Consider the following 20447-nt stretch of genomic DNA (forward strand, 5'->3'; position numbering starts at 1 on the left):
GGGGGGGGGCGTGGGGGTGGGGTGGCTTTGATTTCATGGTGATAATACAATTAAACTCAACAACAGTGGACTAAACCCCATCGTCCGTCACGCCGTCGTTGCTCAATAATATTAAAGAAGGCCCGTTTAAAAACCGGTTACGCCCGTTTAACATTAAACATGTCCGTGGCCCGGTTAAGGCCCGACTAAAACCCGATTAAGGCTCGATTTTAATAGCCCGATTATAGCCCGAGACCGACCGACCGAATATAAAGTGTATCATGCCCTCACTAACTAAGCCCGATTAGTTAAATGGGCGGACACGGTGCAACCTTTAAAAGTCTTCAAGCCCGATTAAGCCCGACCGAAACCGAACCGACCCGACCGATTGACACCCCTATGAGTGAGTGTCCAATACTTATCTTTTTTGTTCTTAAATATGCCTCTCTTGTACGAGCAGCGAATCCTATCTTGAAATTAAGTGCTTCTGCATTTCTGTCCTTTTCTTTTTGTCGTCGATTCCCGTTGAGACGAAAAGAAGGGGAGTCCATATCCTCTCTAGCCACCATATTCCAAAGGGTTTAGAATATTTGAGCACATGTTCCAAAGGGCTCTCAGTCATGTTGTTCATTGCATCAATGCAATGGCTACAAACCATTTTCACACAAGGAAGGGTTGATGTGTTCGCCTACCTTCACATTAGTCTGCACAATCATAAAATATATATGGACTAAAGTTTTTTGTCTGAGAGTGTGGTCCCCACATTAGTGTTCGCCTCTTTTTTTCGTTATTTATTTAAATATATCTTGAAAAAGGACAAGAGGGACTACTTATGTTGTGGAAAGTGAACGGTAATTCTAGGATATTTCCATAGGCAAGGTAAAGTCTATGCGAACCAAACAAAATCTAGAATAAGGTATTCTAACATTTACTAGCCGTTAGATGATAAAATTGCAGTTTGACCGTTGGATAAACAATGGCAAATATATGTAATATTTTCGAAGTAAATGATATGAAAATAAAATGCATAGTGCATGTCATTGTACTGTTTTTCTTTATCCCTCCTTTTTACTCTGAAAACTCATTCTCCCGTTTTGGGGAAGATATCTCGTCCGAGACTATTTTTAAAATAGCTGCTGTTTGTCATAGAACTTTTCTGGGATATTGATGAGAAATAGTCCACCACAAGAGAGGGAGAGAACCACCATTTGGTAATGAAAAAAGAAAACTCTATTTCCCGGGGATAAATCGTCTACAATTCTCATCTTGTGCAAATTCATGTTATTCTATGCGCAGAATTTGACACGTGTCTAATTTTTAGTGAACGGTCCAGATGAGTTCTTGGTTGATTTTTCACCAAAACCTGGTTTGAAGTAAACTAAATCGATCCGTTTGAACGTTCAAACCAGACCGATGAGTGATTTGAATTGGATCTCTCAAGGAAACCTAAAACTCACGATACTCTCTCACCCCTTTCTCTGTCTCTCAAACGGCTCTCTCTGTCTTACACACCCCTCGCTACTAAACGAAGGAGAGGTTCTGGTTTGGGCTTTCATCCAAGCTCGGTAGAACAGAAAGTTGTTTGCGTACGACTGAGAAGCTCTCGGTGGAAGCTCATTCTACTTGATTTTCTCGCTCGTATCTTCTAAAAAGGGGAGGTTCTGCTCTGTGTTCTCACTGTGGGTTTAAACGCAAATGCAAGATCAGATTAATGGCCACCAAATCTAAACCTATTACCAGATAAAGTCCACATTTTACGGAATCTAACCCTTTTGAATATCAAGATGGAACGTATGCAATCTTTGGAGAAAAGCTGAGATGGTAAAAAGAGAAATGATAATGATGGTATGTATTGGGAAGTAAAGATTAGAGGTGAGATGATTGGTCAATAGCTCGCCGGATTAAAAGAGAGAATACATTTGAGATTTGAACATAGATGGGTCACCACTACCACCACTACCCCAAATTTCCAAATCATTCTATAGAAACTCAATCATTAATGGCTGGTTTCAACAAATTCTGAAAAACCTTTCATTCTATGCCCATAAAGGCCCCCTCAGAAATTCTCAATTCTCAAGTTTGTTTTACAAATTAATGGTCCTACCTTGACCTTCATTCAAATCGTCAATCTATCTCTCCCTTGTTCTCTTTGTTGTCCTTTCTTTTCTTTTTCTTCTTTTTTTTTTTTCCTTTTTCTACTTCTATTCATAGAACTTTAAATAGGGAAAGCTGGGTTCTTTTAAACAAAGCAGAGAAAGCTTAAGAATCCATCCAGGTGGCAAAGACAGGCAAGTGAGCCATGGAGATTGAAGACCTCAGCTGTGCGGGTGGAATCCAAGCGTTCATAGTGGCAGTGGACCCAACGAGCTTCGATGCCGGAGTGGATTTCTCAAAGAGCATCGAGAGCTCACTTTTATCAGGGCTGCCTTCTCTGGAACTACTGAAGGCTCAGGCTAGTCACTAGAGATGATGGAATAGAAAAGTAGGTCCCTTGAGAGCTTCGGCGCGATTGAGGGTAGCAGAGAGCGATCCCACCATAAGAGCACAGACCAAAACCTCCCCTTTTAGAAGTTCAGAACGAGAAAATCAAGTAGAAGGAGAGAAGGTATCGTGAGTTTTAGGTTTCCTTGGGAGACTTGATTCAAATCACTCACCGGTCTGGTTGAACCTTCAAACGGATCGATTCAGTTTACTTCAAACCAGGTTTTGGTGAAGAATCAACCAAGAACTCATCTGAACCGTTCACTAAAAGTTGGACACGTCGAGTTCTACACATAGAATAACATGCAATTGCACAAGATGAGAATTGCAGAAGATTTTTATCCCCATTTCCCCTTTCTCAAATTTGGCGTGTCAGAATCTTGGAGGTTTTAATGATTCCACAAACCATGCCGTGCTAATTATAAGTAGGTGTGACGATGTTTTTTAGCGTTCTGTTCCCTTTTGCTCCGATTGGTAGTCGTTCAATGGATTATTGAGTAACTGAATATCAAGTAGAAAACTTTTCACTGCTTTGCATTCTTAGATTCTTGTGGTTAGAGAATAACCGATGAACTCAAGCAACAACAAGGATAAAGAATAAGAATTATGATTTCTAAGAAAATCGCATTGTATTTGCCTGAAGAGTGTCTCTCTGCTCAAGTATAATATTAAAATAATATATATGAATCCAATGCCTCAAATTAAATTTCCAAAATCCAACCTTCAACAAATGCTAACATGCCTTACTCTTAGATAACCCGGTAGCATGCTCAAGCCTCGTACTTAATTTTATTTGTACCGTAAAAAAAAATTGTTATGTCATTCTTGCACAAATTCTTTTGCACTTTTTCACATATTAAAAGTGGGACAATACTAACACTCTCTCTTATAAAGACCATGTGGGCCTTATGTAAACCCTAGTTGAATGTTCTAACCCTGCCCTTATAGTAACCCTCACCAATATGAAAAACAAAAATCCTTAAAGCTCGTGGGATTATAATCGATCAAGATTTAGCATTAAAAAAAAAAAAATGATATGATTATCCATTTTTAGGTTTCTTTTTACAAAACTATCTATCTAAATTTCTATTCAATATAAATACCCGAAATTAGGCTTAGGTTTACAAATTACTCACTAAATGTTTTAGTTAACAAAAATACCCAAAATCAGGTTTATGTTTACAAAACTACCCACTCAAATTTCAGTTAACAAAAATACCCAAAATCAAGTTTGGATTTACAATACTACCCAAAACAATGAGTATCAATCCCAAGCCCGCACCAGTTGGACCAATTGGGCACGACCGTTTAAAGGTCAGCCCGCTTTGCACTGATTATTAAATGTGTGAGCTGATGCCCAACCTATTTATAAACAAGTAGTACATGGTGTAAGGGTAAGACCAACGGGTGCCCTTGATTGGCTTAGTCCGTTTACTAGCCTAACTCAGTATGACACGTTTAGCACGATCATTTATATGTATATTTTGATTTTTTGGATATAATATGTATATATTAATATTTTTATCAATTATTGAATGTAACTAAGGGTAATATCCTTTTTCTAAGTTGTTAATCATTTAATAAAATATATTGAATTTTTTTAAATATAAGACATTTAAAAACCGTTTAAGGCTTTTTTGATACATTACCTCAATTATAGTCCGATTAGGCCCCCATTGAGGAAAGCCCGGTTAAAGCTCATAACCTAATCAAGCTTGACACGAGATTGACAGTGACCGCCTCGTTCCTTAAATAGGCAGGTCACGGTGTTAGGGTATAGGCCCACCAGACTTGGCTAGGCCCAATCGAGATCAACCCAACCCTTCCGATTTTTTTTTTTTTTGTTATGTACCCTACAAAATAGTGATTCTCCTTCATCTTCCACATACACTTAGTTATTTTTGTTAACTAAAATTTGAGAGGGTAAGTTTGTAAATCCAAACCTAATTTTAGGTATTTTTGTAAATTGAAACTTTAAGCGGATAGTTATAAAGAAAATCCAAAAGTGGGTAATCATTTATTCTCCCATCCCCCCCCTTCCCTTTCCCAACCCAAAAAGAAGTTAGTAGAGTTCTACAAAAGTAAGGAAAAATTACATGATTATAAACTTTTGGGTTTCTTTTTACATACCCACCAAAAAGTTTAAGTTAATAAAAAATACCTCAAATTAGGCTTAGGTTTACAAAACTATCCACCCAAAGTTTCAGTTAACAAAAATACCTAAAATCAAGTTTGAATTTATAAAGCTACCCAAAATATTGATTCTTCATCTTCCACATATAATTAGATATTTTTTATAACGAACTTTGAGTGGGTGGTTTTGTAAACCCAAACTCAAATTCAAGTATTTTGTTAACTTAAACTTTAAGTAGATAGTTTTGTAAAACAAAAACCTAATTTTTAAGTATTTTTATTAACTGAAACTTTTAAGTTTTGATGGAAAATTTTGTAAAGAAAAATTCAAAAGTGAGTATCATGTAATTTTTGATATCATTGATTTACGTAACCTAGCCGATTGGCATGATTAATCCCAAATCCAACGGTCTATAGTTTGAGACATTATTTAATGACAGTAGTCCCGAAACACGAGATCATTATTACAAATATACATGAGAGCTGAGGTGAGGTGGCTTGGCGGATATGATGTCCTAAACTGGGCATTGAGCTGGCATGAGTCGAAACCCTCTGGACCGCACACAAAAAAATCTCAAGCACCCAACACGATCAAATCGTATCGGTAAATCTACAAATCCACCGCTGTTGCCGGTTGCCCGTGCTGCGCCGTCATGTACCGTTTTTAAAGAAAATCAAAATTCGTGAATCGCTCCTCTACGTTTCCGTCGGGGCTTTGTTGGACACCTAGTTGGGATCGGAATAAAAATCCCTTCCACAGATCTCTCTGAATTTTCGCCGATCAATTCGCTCTGTTTTTCGTTCAAGATTTTTTAAACTTTTGCTTTTCAATTTTCCTTTTCGGGGATTCCCCCTCTCCAGAATCTTCCGCCGTTTAATCGCCGGGAATTTTTTTTTTCTGAATTTCCCGGCGAGAAAACAATGGGGTCGACCGATGGTCCGTCATCGGTGATCTCTTATGCAGTTATAGACGCCTCTAATTGGTGGGATGATATAAACAACTCGCCTGTTTGGCAGAATCGAATCTTTCATGTCCTCGCTGTACTCTATGGCTTGGTTGGCGCCATTGCTCTGGTAAAATTTTGGTTTTGGTTGTTTAGGGTTTGTGTATTATGATTTCACTTGAATTGTATCTTGGGTTTCTGGGTTCTTAAATTGGAGGGAGGAGATAGTATAAGTTTCAAATTTTGGTAATATTTCCCTATTATTCTGTTTTTTTTTTTTTTTTTTTTGGGGGGTGGGTGGAAGGGGTGTGTGATGCACTGATGGGTCTCATAATATGAAATCATTAGGGTTCATTAGGAATATTTCGTGAGTGGCTTAGTTTGTGTATCAGATGATTCCATTTGAATGTAAGCTACGCTTTCTAGGTTTTTTGTATTTGAGGAAAAAAAGTGGTTGAAGTTCAAACTTTTGGGATTTTTCATGTATTCTTATGGTTTTCTATGGGTAGGTCTCAGAATATAGAATCGTTTTGAGTTCATTATGAATTATCCACGTATTGGAGTATCTGTAAGAAGAAAGATAAAACAGTTATTTTTATATACAATGAAATACAGAGAAAAGGCGATCTAAATAAATCCACTTCTTCTGTTTATCTATCCCAATGAGCCAGTGATGAATTGTTGGTATGATGTTAAATCCCAAAGAGAAGGAAGAGTTTTTCTAAAAGTAAGTTTTTATGACTCGATGAAGAATCAAACTTATTTAAATGTTCCCCTTATTCTATATTTACTTGAAAGAGTGCTCAACCTACAGGAACTGTTCATGATATTTCAAATAAAGCAAAAGGTATTTGTTTATTTTCACTTGAGTTGTACGAGATGAAATTCTCATGTACGGTTCTCAGAGGGGCAGTCTCCTTGGTTTACCTATCTCAATAAAGTATTTGATTGGCTTTGTGATTATGGTTTCATCAAGTTGGTGTTGATCTTTTTCTTGGGTTGCTCTAATTTGGGTAGTTGTGTGTTTATTGCAGATCCAGCTTATTCGAATAGAATTGAGAGTTCCTGAGTATGGTTGGACAACACAGAAGGTTTTCCACTTTCTTAACTTCTTGGTGAATGCGGGTTCGTATCTTTTGTATGTAGTTGATTTTCATTTTTATATGTGTTGTGTTTTTGATTGTTCAGTACAATTGATTGTGTTTAACAGTTCGTTCATTGGTCTTTGCAATCCGTCGGAATGTGCAACGGATAAAACCTGAGGTTTGGATATGTTTTTTTCATGGATTGTAGCTTTACAGTTATTATATGTGGACTTTGCCTGCCTCTGTTAGTTGTTTCTAATATTTTAGTATGACTTACTGTCAGATTTTCCAAACTGTCTTGCTTGATATGCCAAGTCTTGCTTTCTTCACCACATATGCACTGTTAGTTCTGTTCTGGGCCGAGATATACTATCAGGTTGGAACTCGAATTGGTTGATCAGCTTTTTTTTTTTTTTTAATTAATTAATTAATTTTGTTTTATTTTATATTATATTGTTTTATTATTATTATTATTATTATTATTATTATTTACTCTTAATTTGCATCAGGCACGTGCTGTATCAACTGATGGGCTGAGGCCAAGTTTCTATACTGTTAATGCTGTTGTGTATGGCATCCAGGTAACGTCTGATTTTTCTTGTGGTCATCAATGTAAGTCCTGGTTGGGAAAGCTTGTAATGAGTAAACTTCGAAAATATGCTATGTTTCCTAATGCAAGGGATTATGAAATGCTGTTTTATTTTTAATTTTTTTAATAAGCAGGTGCAATATTACCTTTCTATTTCTTTTTCCCTTTTGTTTTAATTTCTTTTTAATTTGTTTGTATTGGCTAAAGGAGAGAGGTGTCAGTGGCTGTAATTGTGCAGGACATTGCATTCCTTAGCTCCTTCGGGATGATAATCAACAAAAACAAATGGTGAAAATGGGGAAATACATTTTTCTATTGACAGTTATATGGTTTCACAGATTCGAATGAGACCATTGGTTTTCCAGCATCTTATCATTGCTTGTTATATATTATCTGACATCATTTAAAGTATATTTAAATTCATGTGCTGTAGTTATTATGGATTGAATAAAATAGATTGGTCTGGTCGTGTCAGTACACCGTGTCAAGTTTATTTAGGTTTTAAAACATTAATCATGTCATGTTTTGCCTATGTTGGTTACTTACAACTGAATATTGATTTGTTCATCAAAATCATTAGGAGACTTTTTTTTGTTGGGGTTGGGTTAACAATCTAGAATGGTGGTCTTAGAGAATGTGAGGACCACAACGGGTTGGAGGACTTTCATGAGAGTTATTTTGTAAATTTATGTTACATACTTATGGAGAGCTCACTTAATTGCATGATGATTAGTAATTTCATTATTGGAGTTATGGTTCTCATCACAGTTTCCTTATAGAGTTACCGGTATATTGATTTATTCTAAGCTTTATTGGTGAGTGAATTAAAATATGATCTTCATTCCAACTTTTATGCCAGAAATTGTCTTCATTATGGTGCAAATTAACCTAGAGAAATATGTTGAGGTAATCTAGCTACATAGATAATGCAACCTGAAAATCCAGATTATGGATATCAAATGCAAGTGGGCCCAATGATCAAATATGTGATCCGAACTAAGATAAAAGAAGTTACTGTGTTAAGGGAAGAAATTAGATCGATGGAAGGGGAGGGAAAAGTGATGAGATTGATCCGCTTGGGAGGGAAAAGAGAGAAGAGAACAAAAGAAATCAGGTATGGGATACTAATCCTGTATGCACCATTTGACGACACCAAAACTCTTAAAATAAACTCAGTCTATACTCTATACTAAAATCATCTCTAATTGATGGGGGGTGTATTATGTGTACAAGTCATAGTTCTCAAGGTGAGAAGGTGACCAAGGCAATGGAAGATGGTCAAAAGTCAAGGTGATTTATCGGTGACCAAGGTGTCAGTCTAGGCTGAGTCGCTTTGTCGCCTAGGAGACGCCTTGATAACTATGATATAAATACCTTCTAAAATTCCTAAATTGACTCATAAAAGGACTCATAATCACTATTAACACACTCAATAAAGTAAATTAACTTGAAACAAAATTCTATCTAGCTATTAACCATTCTAATCTAACTCAAACAATAAACACTAATCTCATGTACTAACTTTATCCCCCTTTATGGGCTAATAAATTAGACCTATTACAATGAAACCAAAAAATAAAAAATAAGGCACAATCTATAATATAACTTCCCAAAGGTCAGCCATTGGACTGCCACCAACACCTTATGTGCCTCCCAAACTTCTGCGGATGTTTCAATTTTTCCAGTGTTGAGAATAACTTGCCCTCGAGTTTTGAAGAAGGGAAAAAGTTGTAGAGCTTGGAAAAATGATCCTACTCAACATGTGTTTTAGGGAACAAGTTCAGAAGATGAATCATGGATGACAAATCCTGTCTTAAAATGTTGGGAATATCAAACTCAATGTTAGAACATCCTTTGTTGCAATATAATCTATTATTGCATCACCCATAATAACCACCTTGTCTTGCTATATCACATCAAAGTAGTCTTCCTTTTGTGTGGACTCTTTTGGCTTTTCCTATGGTTGCATTATTGGTGTCATCTACTTTTACTCTGAGCATGTTTGTTGTAGATGAGAAGGGTTTACGATTACAAATTGCTTCTTGTTCAACTGCATCTTTTCGCTATTCCAAGTATTGCCAACCAACTTTGATGATTCCTTCAACATATTCAAATATCTTACAATAAGTCGCATCACAATATTGGGAAATTGAGAATTCGTCGAAGACATCATCTTCATATCGATTCAGTGATGATCTTATTGTTCTTTGATAACCTCCACTACAGTATGCGTTAGGGGTGCAATCGGTTGGGCTTTTTTTTTCTTTTTTTAAACCCCATCCCAACCCTAGGTCCCCTTAGCTCAGCCGAACCATAGGTCGTGTTGGGGTATTGTTGTCCAAGCCCAGCTCTATTGGGCTCAACCCAACCCAGCCCGGCCCTTATTGACCTTGATTGGGCCACGCCGGGTTGGCCTTGATTTACCCCGTCAACCCTTATTTTTATCATTTAAGGCTAAGCTAGGTCAGGCCAGCTTTGTTTATTTATTTATTTTATTGAGTGTATGATATTATTATCTATGATTCTATATTATATATTTATATAGACAGGGCCGTACTAGGCCGGACTCAGCCAGGTCTAGCCCGACCATGCCCTATCGGACTCGAGGTGGGCTTGGGCGGGTTTGGGCTTGTTGGGCCAAAGTTGCACATCTAATCCATGTGATGAAATTGTCATTCTTCCCGTCATTTATAAGTAAATGTCAGTTTTTCTAATGGGTAAACGAACTCTGATATTGAAAACGTAGGTATCTATGGCCACCAGGTTCAGCTCTGATACAAAATAAAGCAATCTGAAAATCTAGATTATGGACCTCTGATGCAAGCAATTCCAATGATCAAATCTGTGATCAGATCTGAGATAATGGAAACAACTGCATTGTTATGGGAAGAAATCAGATCGATGGAGGGTGATGTAAAAGAGATTAGATTGATCTGCTTAAGAGGACAAAGAGAGAAGAAGAGAATAGATGAAATCAGGCATAAGATACCATTCCCATGTGAATTACCCTGCAACTCCAAAATACCCTTAAATTAAATTCATATTCTTTGCTCAAATCATCTTTAATTGTTGGTGTTGTGTTACACCTTCCAAAATTCCTAAATTGTCAAAAAAGGACTCTTAAATCTCTTTAACACACTTTTTTATAGGTAAAAGTTCGATTAGTGACTCTAACACACTTAAAAGGAAATAAACTCAACACAAAATTTTATCTAACTATTAAGTACTCTGATCTAACTCAAACACTTGACTACTAATCTCTCACACTAACTTTATCCATAGTTTATGGGCTTATAAATTAGACTCATTACAATGAAACCCAAAAAAATTGAAGGCCCAACCCATAATATAACTACCCAAAGATCAATTTCAGCCTATTGGAGTTCCACCAACACCTTATGGGCCTCCCAAGCTTGTGCATGGGCTTCCTTATGGGATTAATATCTAATGCAACTGCATCAGTGGATGACCATATAGATCTACAAAGCTGAAGAGGACAAAGGCAGATTCTGTTGCTGCAATATATGATGCAGTAGCACTTCCTTGAATCATCCTGAACTTGTTTGTTTGGTTTAGACTAGGATGAGCCGGGGTCCATATTGGTTTTGGCTCCAGTATAATATTTGGGATTTATTTGTTTATTTGGTGTTATCTTGTATTTTTTGTTTTTATGGGACACGATTACGTAGGATAACTCTGCCAGTGTTTGTTGCCGGTCGAGTCTGGATAAAGGAGGGCAGTGTGTCAATTCGTCATCCGGCACCCAAAAAAAAACCCTATCCAAACCCTTTTGCATGGATTCTACAACCTCATATTATAATCGTCATGCTAGGATGTTCCACGCCAAATAAGTGACGCACTACACTATGATCTGGGTGTAGTGAAAAGTCAGTAAGAGTGAGTCTGGGCGTCCCCTATAAGCGACGTGCTGCATTGTGGTGACAAGTAGGCAAGGGTTCTCACACCGTGGACGAGTAATGGTAAAGAAGCTAGTCCAAAAGCGTATGATTATATTAGCATCTTGGAACATTGGATCTTTAATTGGTAAGAGACTAGAATTGATAGATGTTATGAGGATAAGAAAGATTAACATAGCCTGTATTTAAGAGACTGGATGGAAGGGTAAAAAAGCAAAGGAGTTGGACAACTTTAAACTTTGGTATGGGGGATGAAAGTAATAGAAATGGTGTGGGCATAATAGTGGGTAAAGATGTAAAAAATGATTTGGTGGATGTTAAAAGATTTGGAGATAGGATCATATACATCAAGCTTGTGTTGGAGAAGGAGGTCGTTAATATAATTGTGCTTATGCACCGCAAGTAGGATTGGATGAAAGTAGTAAGTTGCAATTTTGGGAAGACATGGATGGATTAGTGCAAGGTTTTGTCAAGGAGAAAAGATTAGAATAGGGGGTGTTTTGAATGTACATGTTGGGAAAGATCTTAGAGGCTATGAAGGTGTACATGGATGATATGGTTTTGGAGAAATGAATGTGGAGAGGATCTCAGTTTAGATTTTTCTGTGGCTTATGATCTGTCTATTGTAAATACCTAGTTTAGAAAGAGAGAGGAGCATTTAGTTACCTTCAAAAGTGGGCATCTTAGTAGCCAAATGTATTTCTTCTTAACCAGAAGGTCCGATAGATTGTTATGTTAGATAATTGTATTATTAGATTAAATATCCTAAATTGTATTATCTACATATTGATCTTAGTATTGTTCCTTTAGAGCCATATTCGGACTTTAAAAATTTTTCCAGGATCTAAAATAATTTTAGCTAATTAGTTATATTACAAACAACAACAACAACTCAGGCGTATCCAACTAAATAGGGTCGGCATATAATGGCTAATTAGTTATATTATACCTATTTAATCTGTCTAAGAGAGTTTGGAAGTAGGGGGAGGCTCCATGGCTCAATTAAAAAATAGCTGACCTTTAAAACTCTCATACTTTAGGGTGTTTAAGATATTGGCATCCAGGTGGAAGACCTTTCTCCACTGGGGGCCAAGGTCTATGATGATTGCCCTTCTGTGACTATGGTTTTTCTTGTATAATGCTGATGTATTAATAGAATAGCTTGGCATTAGTGTGCTCGGTCTTTCAACCCAAGGACGTAGCACAGTTGGTGAGCAACGAACTTGCTACGAGCCGTTAACTTGGACGTCCTAAGTTCGACTCCCACTAGGCACACCTTGGGCCACTCACACGGGGGTGTTTAGTGCTATTCACTGCTTTCAGTGAAAGTTGAATGGTTCTCATTCAACCCCAGTATGACCCGGTCCATGCGGTTGTGGGGTCAGTATGGGCCCGCAGGGCTAGTCTGGCCAAAGGCCTGGATACCCGTCGTTAGCAAAAAAAAAAAAAAAAAAGTATGATCGGTTTTTCTAATATTCCATTATGAATTGGGGTCAGGACTTTGGGTTTGTACCTTATCCATCCTTTTTCTGTATAATATTTTTGTTTTTATCAGAAGAGCTGTGTAGATTACCTTGTGATACAACTATCAAACTAATTCTTCTGAGATGAATTATTAGGTTTTTTTAGTTTGGACAACAAAATTTTGAAAGAAAGGGATGGAAAAGATCCAATCTTTTAAATTTTGAGTTAGATTTGTCGAACTTAACGAGACAATTCTCTCTTCCGGGGTTCAAAATCTGGTGAAATTGCTGAAATTTTGAGCAAAAGCTGTCAAAATAGGCACAATATTTCTGTTACCCTGGGCATCTTTCCAGTCAAAATTTTAAGAATGTGGTTGGCCCAATCAAAAGAAGTTACCGCTCAGTATTGGAAGAATAGGTCAACTGAATTCCGATTGGAAAATAAAAAGGGTTCCATTAGCAAAGATATAAGACAATAAGCAAAGTCCCAAAAGATTTTGATTGAATCTTCTTTAGGATGTCACCTTATAAATAATCCAGAAATTAACATTTTCTCTGTCAACATTAGGAGGTGATTAGACTGACAGCGAGAATGAGTGAAAAATAGGGAAGAGGTATGAGATTATGCACATAGTAACTGTAAACCTCAATCTAATGGCCATGCATAGAGGAGAAAGTAACAGAAGTTAAGTTGCACAGTTTCAGATTAATCTAATAAGTAAATAGTTGGAGCAAAAGTGGCTAGGAAAACATGGTATTGATAGCTATAGTGAGAGTAGAAAAGACTGATGCTAACCTGAAAAGGGATTTCAAACTAGGAACAGAAGTCGATGGAAGAGAAAGTAGTTAATAAGAAAGAAGATCAATGGAAGAAAAGAAGGGAATAAATACTACGCATATGACATTAAGAGAGAAATAATTTAGCCTTACAAGGCTATTGTTGGCTACAGCCATCAGCAAACGGCTTCGGTCCTTGTCCATTCAACAACTCAAATCATGAGGATTACATTTGGTTTTTATAGACTGAAAAACAATTGAAAGATAAAAGACTTTTTTGACCACTATCACGTCTAATTTTAGACTCCTAACAAGGGAACCAACTATAACTGAGTTAAAAATTAGAAACTAACTTGGTGTCTAAACTATCCAATGCCAATACTATCTTTTAGATAAAAGAAAAGAACAATTATACCTATTTCTCTTAATAGATATTTTCTTGCTCCTCAATCTTCAGAGAATGTGGTGTTGACCACTATTAAGACTCACCATGAATAAAATAAGGAAATTGCAATTCTGCCTCTCATGTACACTAATTGATCCTATGCTCGGAGGTACAAATCCTGTCCATTCAATTTGGCTCTTGGGATGCTTCTGCATGGAAATTAGGGGTGGCAACCAGGCTGGGTTGCTATTCCAGTGCTCAGCCCAAGTCTGACCCGACCTGATATCTCAGCCCTGCTGGACTCAGGGCTGGCTAAGTTTGTCCCAGTTTTTATCGTTATTATTATTAATATTATTATTATTATTATTATTATTATTATTATTATTATTATTATTATTATTTTATCATTTTTATGTTATTTTTTACACAAAAATGGGGAAAAATAGAAAATTTTGACCTAATTATTTATATTTTCAATATGTTAAATCATGATGTATGTGAGATGTAATTTATAATACTAAACCCATATATCTTATTTTGCATACATTTGTACATATATAAATATTTTTATGTATGTTTATATAGGGTAGGGATGGGCTGGCCTGGGCTCAACCCAGGCCCTGCATGGCCGAACCGTGGGCCTGGAAATCCCAACACATGCCCCAACTGTTGGCTTAAAAGCCCAGCCCAGCCCTGGAATTTTCGGGCTTGCTACGGGCAGGCTCGGGCTCACCAGGGCAAACTTGCACCCTAGGGGAAATGATTTATTGCAGGTAGAGTTACGCTTTCTGATGAACAGCTGAAAACAAATTTACGCTTTAGGGGACAACCGGCAGGAAATAACACCTAATAATTGATTAATTATGCATTCTGAGGATACCAAGTACAATGCATATAACCTATTATCTCTCAAGAAAATTCGGGAGAATTGTATTACATTGATTCTGCTATATGCTTCACAGCATGTTGTGTCTGAGTAAAAAGACCAATGACCTTCTCTTGTTGACATAGTTAGGCATATATTTAGTTCAATATGTATAATTCACACAAGGGTCATGTTAATTCTAAATACAAGCTTGAAGAATGTCATTGTTGCAGTGTTTTATTTTATGAAGATGATTTTGTAAGGCCATTATTATTCTGTTGATAGAAATAAATATGTGTGACACAAAAAATGCTGTTAACAATCATGGTTCAAAATTTTGGTTGAAAGACCAAAATCTCAATGAAATATTTTGGTTTTGACACTTGCCGAAATGAAATTGTATGCGAATCGAGGGGTCGTCAATGTTTTCACCGAAATGGGCCATATTTCGGTGGTATATTTTGACCATTTTGGCCATTTCGTTGTCGCCATATTTCAGTGCCATATTTTGGTTTCGGGCAGGTTCGAAACCTCAGCTGCAACTGAAATATTGAATCTTATTAGCAGTAAGGGAAAGGACTGGTTTTTTGTGGTTTTTCTTATTAGTGTTAAAGTATATTACTTTATTGACCTTTTTTTTCCTTTGAATTTGTTACAGATTGTGTTGTGGTTAATTTTGTGGTGGAATCCCATCCCTGTTGTACTCATCCTGTCCAAGATCTTCTTTGCAGGTCTGTCCAGTATTACAATAGAGATTTATTAAATGAAATGTGTTAATTTGATTATTTTAATCTAACATGCTAATATGTGTTCTGCAGGCGTCTCATTTTCTGCAGCCCTTGGGTTTCTTCTTTATGGAGGGAGGTTAGAGCCTTATTCTTGGACTCTCAACTACTCTTGCTGTACTAGAAAATCGATAGCATGCATCTGTCGACCCTTGTTTCTTCAAAATATCATGCTCACACTCTTTGAGAAATGAGCTTGCACATGCATGCAGTGGGTGTTGTATTTTTACGTTCTAGAGACTTCCTAATTTATATGTAATATAATCCACATCATTCTATAAAGCAGTTCAATTGGTTCATTGTCCTGGACTCCCGGTCTTTAGCTTGCAAGTGTACATAGGATACACCGACTAATTGAGAAACTAGGCTGAAAATTGGGACTTCTAAGACTACAAATAATGTATCTTTTTTTCTCCAAGAAAGACAACCTACCTAGATAAGGCTTCGGTTATGGCCATAATATCTGACAAATGTTGCTTGGTTGGCACTCAAATATTGGTGGACATGTCATCTCTAATGTTTATCATGATTTGACTTGTGGCTGTTTAAATAAAGATTCAGGAAATTGTTGAATCAAGGCTCCGGACAAAATGTCATGGAAAGACGCAATTGAGAAAGTTAATACATTGTGAATGGTGAGCCAAGAGATTTTACAAGTGGCTGGTCTAGAGGGTAACCTCTCTATCCATTGGTCAGATTTTTCAGATGCCTATGGGTCCATGTGATAGGGGACACCAAATTCATCTCACTAAATTCTCAACCCCAAACGAGAGGGGAAGTGGCTCAAAAGTGAGTGCAATGTGCCTAAAGTTATAAAGATGCCATTAGGTTCCATTTCAAAGAAACGACTTTTATTGATTATTTGACTGAAGTTTGAGCCATTTTTCCTACTCATTCGGGCCTGAAACTTGACCAATGATATCGCCACATTGTCCTCTATTACATGGACTGACTCAGGTGTGACCATGTATGCCATAATATAGGTTTTCACGATAAGTTCCCCCACCTGGGTGACATTTAGATTATCATGTAAGAATGTATGAGAAAGGTTGCTGACTGGAATACTGCTGGAAGGCTTTATAACTAGGTGATTTTCTGCCATGTGGACTAATGAATTGGTCATTACGACCATTGGATAGATGGGAATTCCCCTGGATAGGCCACTAGTCAAATTTAGTGGCCTATCTCAACTGTTTAGTCTATTATTGATGGTTTAATCTAAGTTCTTTGGGCAATAGGCAATCCATAAGGTGGATTTCAGTGGCCTGCATAAAGATTTTAAAATGACTAGTACGGGAATCGCTACCTCAGTCAGCTGTGCAGTGGGCCAGGCCAATAGAGGGTTTGGATGTTGCCCCCATTGCACGTCAGTGATCCCAGCCATACGTCATTTGAGACAGAATTGGCTTAGCAGATTCTTACAGATATAATGGAAGTTTACTTCAATATTATATTAAATAAAACATGTTATTTACCATAGAAACATGAATAGAGTCAATTGACTTGGCTATTGGTTATGCGTTTGTTGGCTGCAGCAGCTTAAGGTGTTAAAGTTCTCAGGTCTCCGTGGCCAAGTCCAGACAATTTAATAATCGGGCTGGCTGGCCAAATCTAGTAAAAGTCATTTATGGGCTGGGAATTGGCTCCCATAGCTGTCAGAAACCCTGCTATTGGTGTTTCAATTATTCACTTACATTGTTCTGCATTGTTCTGATGGCCCTTGAATTTTTGGCTTTCATTTTCTGCCAGACTCTTCCTAATGCTTCAGCGCTTCCCTGTTGAGTCAAAAGGTCGGAGAAAGAAGTTACAGGAGGTATTTTTTGGACCATTTAATTTCTGCAGACACTTGTACATTTTCAGGCTTCCCATTTATTCATTGTTGTTTTCTGGCTTGTCCAGGTCGGCTATGTGACAACCATATGTTTCTCATGTTTCCTAGCAAGATGTATCATGGTGAGTTGTTTTGCATCACCCAATCTACTTGTAGCCTTGTGCCACCCTTACTGTTTCTTGATAAATCTCTCTCATGATGGGAAAGGTTTTGGTGGTGTTTCAAGGACAGTAGTATGCTTCTGATTAGTTGAAACCATCTGATGCTTTGATTTCAACTGATCAATGCAATGACCACATATCAATACCATCAACAACAGTGTCAATGTAATGAATGGCATCAGTTTGGTTCTAACTTGCATATCGGTTGTAAATTTTATATGTGACAGATGTGCTTCAATGCATTCGATAAAGCCGCTGATCTTGATGTTTTGAACCATCCAGTTTTGAACTTTATATACTATCTGGTAAGTTTTGTTCCTCTATGGATAACTAGTGATGTGTAGCGATGTTAATGTAGCATTTGAAAGTGGAGATCAGGAAATGGGGCTTCTAACACTTCAGGTTGGCTGCCAACTAGTGGCAAGCTTTGTCATATTCATTGTCATAAAATTGGCAACAGTTCCTTTGGTAATATGAGAAATATTGATAGTCCTTGAACTAATCAGTGAATGTTCGGGTCAGTTTACTAGAAAAGCAAAGGAGCTGTCGTTTGGTGGGCTAAAAAACTTAAAAGGGTTGGGGAACTTTCTCCATCGTAGGAATCAGAGGATGTTTTTCCTTCAATTATCTTTGATGTATAGACTTTTGCTTCTTTTTTTCCCCTTAATTTTCATTGTAGAATGACAAGCATGCCCTTCTTAGTGGCTTATGCCAATTATATGGGCAAACTGGTTATTTCTGAACAGGTTCTCCTATTTTAGTTTTGCCTGGAGTTAGGTGCTAGGATGTTCTAACTGATGCTTATGTTAGTGGTTAAAATGCACCCATTCTTTTCAAAAATTCTTTGTGAGTACCATTTATAATTGAAGGAACATTTAGCTGTCCTATATATCTCTCTTGGAGAATGTTTACTTATTGAGTCTTCTAGGTTATAATTATGAACTTGCTCTTATGCAACTTCATTCCCTGAAAGATCTCAACAAGGTGTCATTTTTTTCTTATTACATTAAATGTTCTACAGTTGGTGGAAATTCTACCCTCTACTCTGGTCCTTTTCATATTGAGGAAGCTCCCGCCGAAGCGTAGCATCACGCAGTATCACCCCATTCGATGAGAGAATTTGATGAAGTCATTTGATGTCTGGGAGGCCTGCGAAGCTGGGACTAATGGATGGCTTGATTTTGGAAAGCACATCTGCCCTCTAAATAGAGATGCAACCGAAGGGTAGCAGGGAATGGCTTCTGCACATGTTGAACGCGACATCTTTTAGCATCTAAACAGGGGTCTGTTCATGGTTAAGTGTTGTAGATTATTGAAAAAGAAACCTCTCGATGAGAGGATTGTGAATTCTTGTGACCCATTTTAGTGCAACTTTTGCCTGGTTTGATTTATATTGTTGTTATAATAGATGGTTTATTGTGTTGAGTCCATGTCTTGTTCCTTACAATGATACCAAGCAGGAGGGCATGTATTTCATATTCTCAAACCACCTCTTTGAACACAATACAGTGATTAATTTTGCTTCAATAATTTGAAAATATTTTCTTACGAGTCCAGAGAAACAGCTAGCCAGGAAGAAGTAGATAAAAGAGGACGTCTATTCTATGCAAAGATAATACCATTAAAGAACTATAGATTGAAATACAAAAGGGCATGCATGATCAAATGGGTTGCAGCTTTGGTAATGGGCATAAAGATATGTACCTGCGTGCTGTGCTTAGCTAGTGGATGAGGGTGTATTGTCAGGACAAACTTGACAATCTCTCTCTCTCTCTCTCTCTCTCTCTCTCTCTCTCTCTCTCTCTCTAGCTTTTGCAGATCCTTGTGATTGACTGCGAAATCCCCATCCATTACAAAGAGAGTTGAGAAGGGAGACGCTTGCAGATCCTTGTGACTGCGGAATTTCTGTGGAATTCAAAGAACTGGAAAGTGAGGCCGATTACTTGATTATGTATTCTCTCACTTGTTCTAACAGTCTCCAAATATCTAACGGTCTCAAATATAGCGGTTAATTATGTATTCTCCACTTGTTCTAACAGTCTCCCATTATCTAACGGTCTCTTCATGTGTTTGAATGGTAGGTTTCTGTTATACATTTTCCACATCTTCAACTCGGATAGATTTAAAGCAATTACAGCCGAGTCAAGCAATGACTTGTGTCTTATAGTGGTGTGCAGCACTTTAGGGCCTGTTTGATAATGTTTCTGCCATTTCTGTTTCAAGAAACTACAGAAACATAAATTTCCGTTTCTAAGATGTTTGACAAGTCATGTTTCTGGAAGTCGATAGTAACCAGAGAAAGAATGGCCACGAGTTGTTTCCAAAAACTGCAAAACAAGTAGAACTTGTTTCGCCTGGGTCGTTTTTTGAATCATAAATAGGTAGAAATTTCAATTTCTATTTTTGAAAACAAGTGAAACGAAACAGTTTTATCAAACGCTTTTTGTTCCATTTCTGCCGTTTCTGTGTCCAGTAGAAACACGTATCTTAAAACGTTATCAAACGGGCCCTTAATTGATTAATATGTTGTGTCCTGATACAACTTGAAAGAACTCAACCCAATGAACCAGCTTACAAGGTGAGGGAATCCAAGGTTATGTCAATCCATATCAAATTTCTTTCAAAACAAATGTGGGATCAGCCCGTATATACTAATATGGAATTGTAATAGATGATCATGCTTCTGAACCCAATGTCTACAGTGATTCATTCCGAATCAGGTAGCCCTTTCTAAGGGGCTCTACTTTGTTCCACTTAGAAGAATTCAACCCAATGAACCAATTTACAAGGCAAGGGAATTGAAGATCACATCAGTACACATCAAATCTTTAATGAAATCGATGTGGGATCCCTATATTACTGATATGGATCCAGATTAGGTAACCCTTCCTAAGGGGCTCCACTTTGTTCTGGGTTTTCTATCTAATGGTAGGTAGCCATTTCCTAAGGGTTTCACTTTGACACTAGGTTGCCCCTTCTATGTAAGGGTTGGGCTAAGGATTGCTACTCCAATACTACTAATACAAACTCAGAAGAACTTAACCATATAAAC

The 20447-nt window shown here is 37.3% G+C and overlaps 1 protein-coding gene and 1 long non-coding RNA gene across 2 annotated transcripts; one reads left to right on the forward strand and one right to left on the reverse strand.

Annotated features, from left to right (window-relative positions):
* Positions 1–5207: 5207 nt before the first annotated feature.
* LOC122079459 (tobamovirus multiplication protein 3-like) lies at positions 5208–18922 on the forward strand. The gene is made up of 11 exons (XM_042645955.1): positions 5208–5667; positions 6572–6662; positions 6748–6800; positions 6906–6998; positions 7132–7203; positions 15277–15349; positions 15437–15482; positions 17153–17216; positions 17303–17356; positions 17623–17700; positions 18417–18922. Exons 1-11 carry the CDS (start codon positions 5515–5517, stop codon positions 18507–18509), a joined length of 870 nt encoding a protein of 289 aa, XP_042501889.1. The 5' UTR covers positions 5208–5514; the 3' UTR covers positions 18510–18922.
* Positions 18252–19347, reverse strand: LOC122079460. The gene is made up of 2 exons (XR_006140449.1): positions 19100–19347; positions 18252–18636 (listed from the first exon to the last, which is right to left on the reverse strand). It is a non-coding gene; the product is annotated as an uncharacterized LOC122079460 (long non-coding RNA).
* Between the last annotated feature and the right edge of the window lie 1100 nt (positions 19348–20447).

The sequence above is a fragment of the Macadamia integrifolia genome, chromosome 5 (assembly GCF_013358625.1).
Source record: "Macadamia integrifolia cultivar HAES 741 chromosome 5, SCU_Mint_v3, whole genome shotgun sequence".
Classification (NCBI taxonomy): Eukaryota; Viridiplantae; Streptophyta; class Magnoliopsida; order Proteales; family Proteaceae; genus Macadamia; species Macadamia integrifolia.

Coding starts and splice junctions, on each gene's coding strand:
- LOC122079459 (XM_042645955.1), top strand. CDS start 5,515: ATGGGGTCGACCGATGGTCCGTCATCGGTGATCTCTTATGCAGTTATA. Junction 6,801..6,905: donor TGCAACGGATAAAACCTGAG/GTTTGGATATGT, acceptor ACTTACTGTCAG/ATTTTCCAAACTGTCTTGCT. Junction 17,701..18,416: donor TGAACTTTATATACTATCTG/GTAAGTTTTGTT, acceptor AATGTTCTACAG/TTGGTGGAAATTCTACCCTC.